This window comes from Ylistrum balloti, unplaced genomic scaffold, assembly GCF_031769215.1.
Source record: "Ylistrum balloti isolate Yb309-2 unplaced genomic scaffold, AGI_CSIRO_Ybal_v1 Utg369886, whole genome shotgun sequence".
Lineage (NCBI taxonomy): Eukaryota > Metazoa > Mollusca > Bivalvia > Pectinida > Pectinidae > Ylistrum > Ylistrum balloti.
This window is the reverse complement of record NW_026782021.1, coordinates 489,676-492,004: the sequence shown is the minus strand read 5'-3', so window position 1 is coordinate 492,004 and position 2,329 is coordinate 489,676. Positions and strand designations below refer to the sequence as shown.

The 2,329-nt window shown below is 40.7% G+C and overlaps 1 protein-coding gene across 1 annotated transcript; it reads left to right on the top strand.

The window, feature by feature from the left end:
- The first annotated feature begins 1,475 nt into the window (after positions 1-1,475).
- LOC132546366 (helix-loop-helix protein delilah-like) lies at positions 1,476-2,051 on the top strand. Its single transcript, XM_060210080.1, has one exon. The coding sequence runs from the start codon at positions 1,476-1,478 to the stop codon at positions 2,049-2,051; it is 576 nt and encodes a 191-aa protein (XP_060066063.1).
- The last annotated feature ends 278 nt before the right edge of the window (positions 2,052-2,329 follow it).

Genomic DNA, 2,329 nt, shown 5'->3' with positions numbered 1-2,329 from the left:
TGAGATTTGGTATGTTTGATGCCGACAAGTAAACGTAATGCTTTCTTTGTTGTTATTCGTGCCCTTATTAGAGAGGATAACGTTACTTATTTAGATGGACAAAGAATTACTTTGCGGATGTCGTCGATGAAGCAGAAAACGCTTATCCTTCCGGAACATCTGGGCGTATTTTCTTTTTAACTTCTTCAACAGTCTCTTTGTAAATCTATTTATTCGTTTGTTGCCTTGGTTCCGTTTATCTAACTCTATGGACACATCGTACTTTCTTCATTATATTTGTTTTCAAGATTTGGTGATAATTTCACTTCGTATTTATATACATAGTGTTAAACCAGTTCGTATGTATTAAGACCGATAGACAAAAGATATGTCAAATACATTATAACAATGGACAAAAAGAATCATTAGACCTGTTTTATTTGTGTGTTATAATGCAACAGGGAATTAGATTGTTGGAACCACACACGAAATTCTCTTGGTATATTAACACCTCACTGAGAGACTTGACGCATATTAGCCTCTTTTTTACCTCCGCACCTGTAAGGTTCGCGTGCGGTCACATGCATAGTGCTAACTTTGTCTCTTCAGGCATATTAATGCTAAAAGAAGCGAAAACCCGGTGATGTATTTGACTGCATTTATTTGTGAATTTCCCTCTGTCCTGGACACATGTCTGAACAGACACTTCTCTTTCCCGTGGTTAACTATGATGCTCTTTGTACAAGTTTCATAAACAAAGCCATTTATGACTTCAAACCTTTCAATCCAAATCCATAGTAAATATTAACCTATACGATCAGCAAACGGCGCCCAACCTACATATCTGAGGGAGCAGCAACCCCGCCAGGTTCTGTTTGGAATGGAGATCATCCAAACCACAAAGCATGTTGTGTTAGTTAAATGGGTTTTTGTTTTTAAAGAGTATCCAGATTGACGAGATACTGCAGTGCTAACTTATGAATGTGTTAAGTTTTACTAGCTTGATAAAAAGGAACTACTGTACAAGGATATCATTACAGGATTGCACAAAAAAGGTTTTTAGTCATTCTTTTATATGTTAAATCACACAAATAAACAGACTTATAGCTTTCTAACGTGAGAGCAGCGTAATGGTTTGTGTCGGTGAACGGGTAGCGATAGTCCCATGATGGCTCCTTGTACACGACTAGTGTTAAAGCTCTGAATACATACAATCGTAAGCCCATTGATAAAAGTAGTGTACTACCTACTACAAGTGAATGAGTATGGGCTGGCACTCTTCAATGAGCCAAATATGAATAACAATAGAGCGTGGAGTGTTCATCGGCCATAACAAGCGATATAAATCCGAACACCAGGTAGTGTAGACTTTACCGCGCGACAGTGAGGATGTGACAGGACACACGGCCGGAGCTGTCATGTGTTGAGTTATGTAGACAACTCTTAACTCTGTAAAACAGATATTGTCAAGTGTATCATCGTGGACTTATATAATCATGGAGGATTCTAAAAGGCCATGTAGAACCAAAAAAAGTTCGGAGACGTCTACCTCTTCCCTCTCTTGTGCTGAAGACATGACCAGTGAATTTGGAGAAAAATATAACTTTCGACGCAGTTCTCTCGTGAACAGGGTCGTTAGTGAAAGAAAACGCAAAGAGGCCAAACAGCCGAAGCCGAAGTCAAAACCACCTCCACTGAGTAAATACCGCCGGAAAGCAGCCAATTCCAGAGAGAGGGGTCGTATGGAGGATATTAATGCAGCTTTTGAAGTATTAAAGGGAGTTTTACCGGACATCGAGGCATGTCCTTCATCCAAAATGACAAAAATCACCACACTCAGACTAGCCATGAACTATATATCCGCATTACGAAACAGTCTCGGGTACGAGGACGACCTCAACTCTGACGCATCCTCTTCTCGGTCGTCCAACATGTCCTCTGGGGAGGAGGATCTGTGTCTTAGTCCCTCCTCTGCCTCTGCACCAGAAGACTTCTTAAGTTCGGAGGACATCGCTTCATCAGACGGTTTAGACCTCGACATCCAAGTTCCATCAGAATTGCTGCTTAGCTAATGCACGCGAGTGTTGTACGGCAACTTTCATCATCATCCTTCGGAGCCTCATCGACATTCTCATCGTGTGAACTTATCATCCTGCGTAAGGAAGCCTTTACTGGGATTTTGAACAGAAAATATGATAACACAGGAAAGAGACCTGTATTGGATATGTATTGCAGGAAAATGGACCTGTGTAAAATGTGTTATTATGGGGTGGACTACCCCATGGTAAACATTATGGGGATTCAATGAGCCAGTGTTTACTCGTATGACTGTATCAATATTACCTCTGTA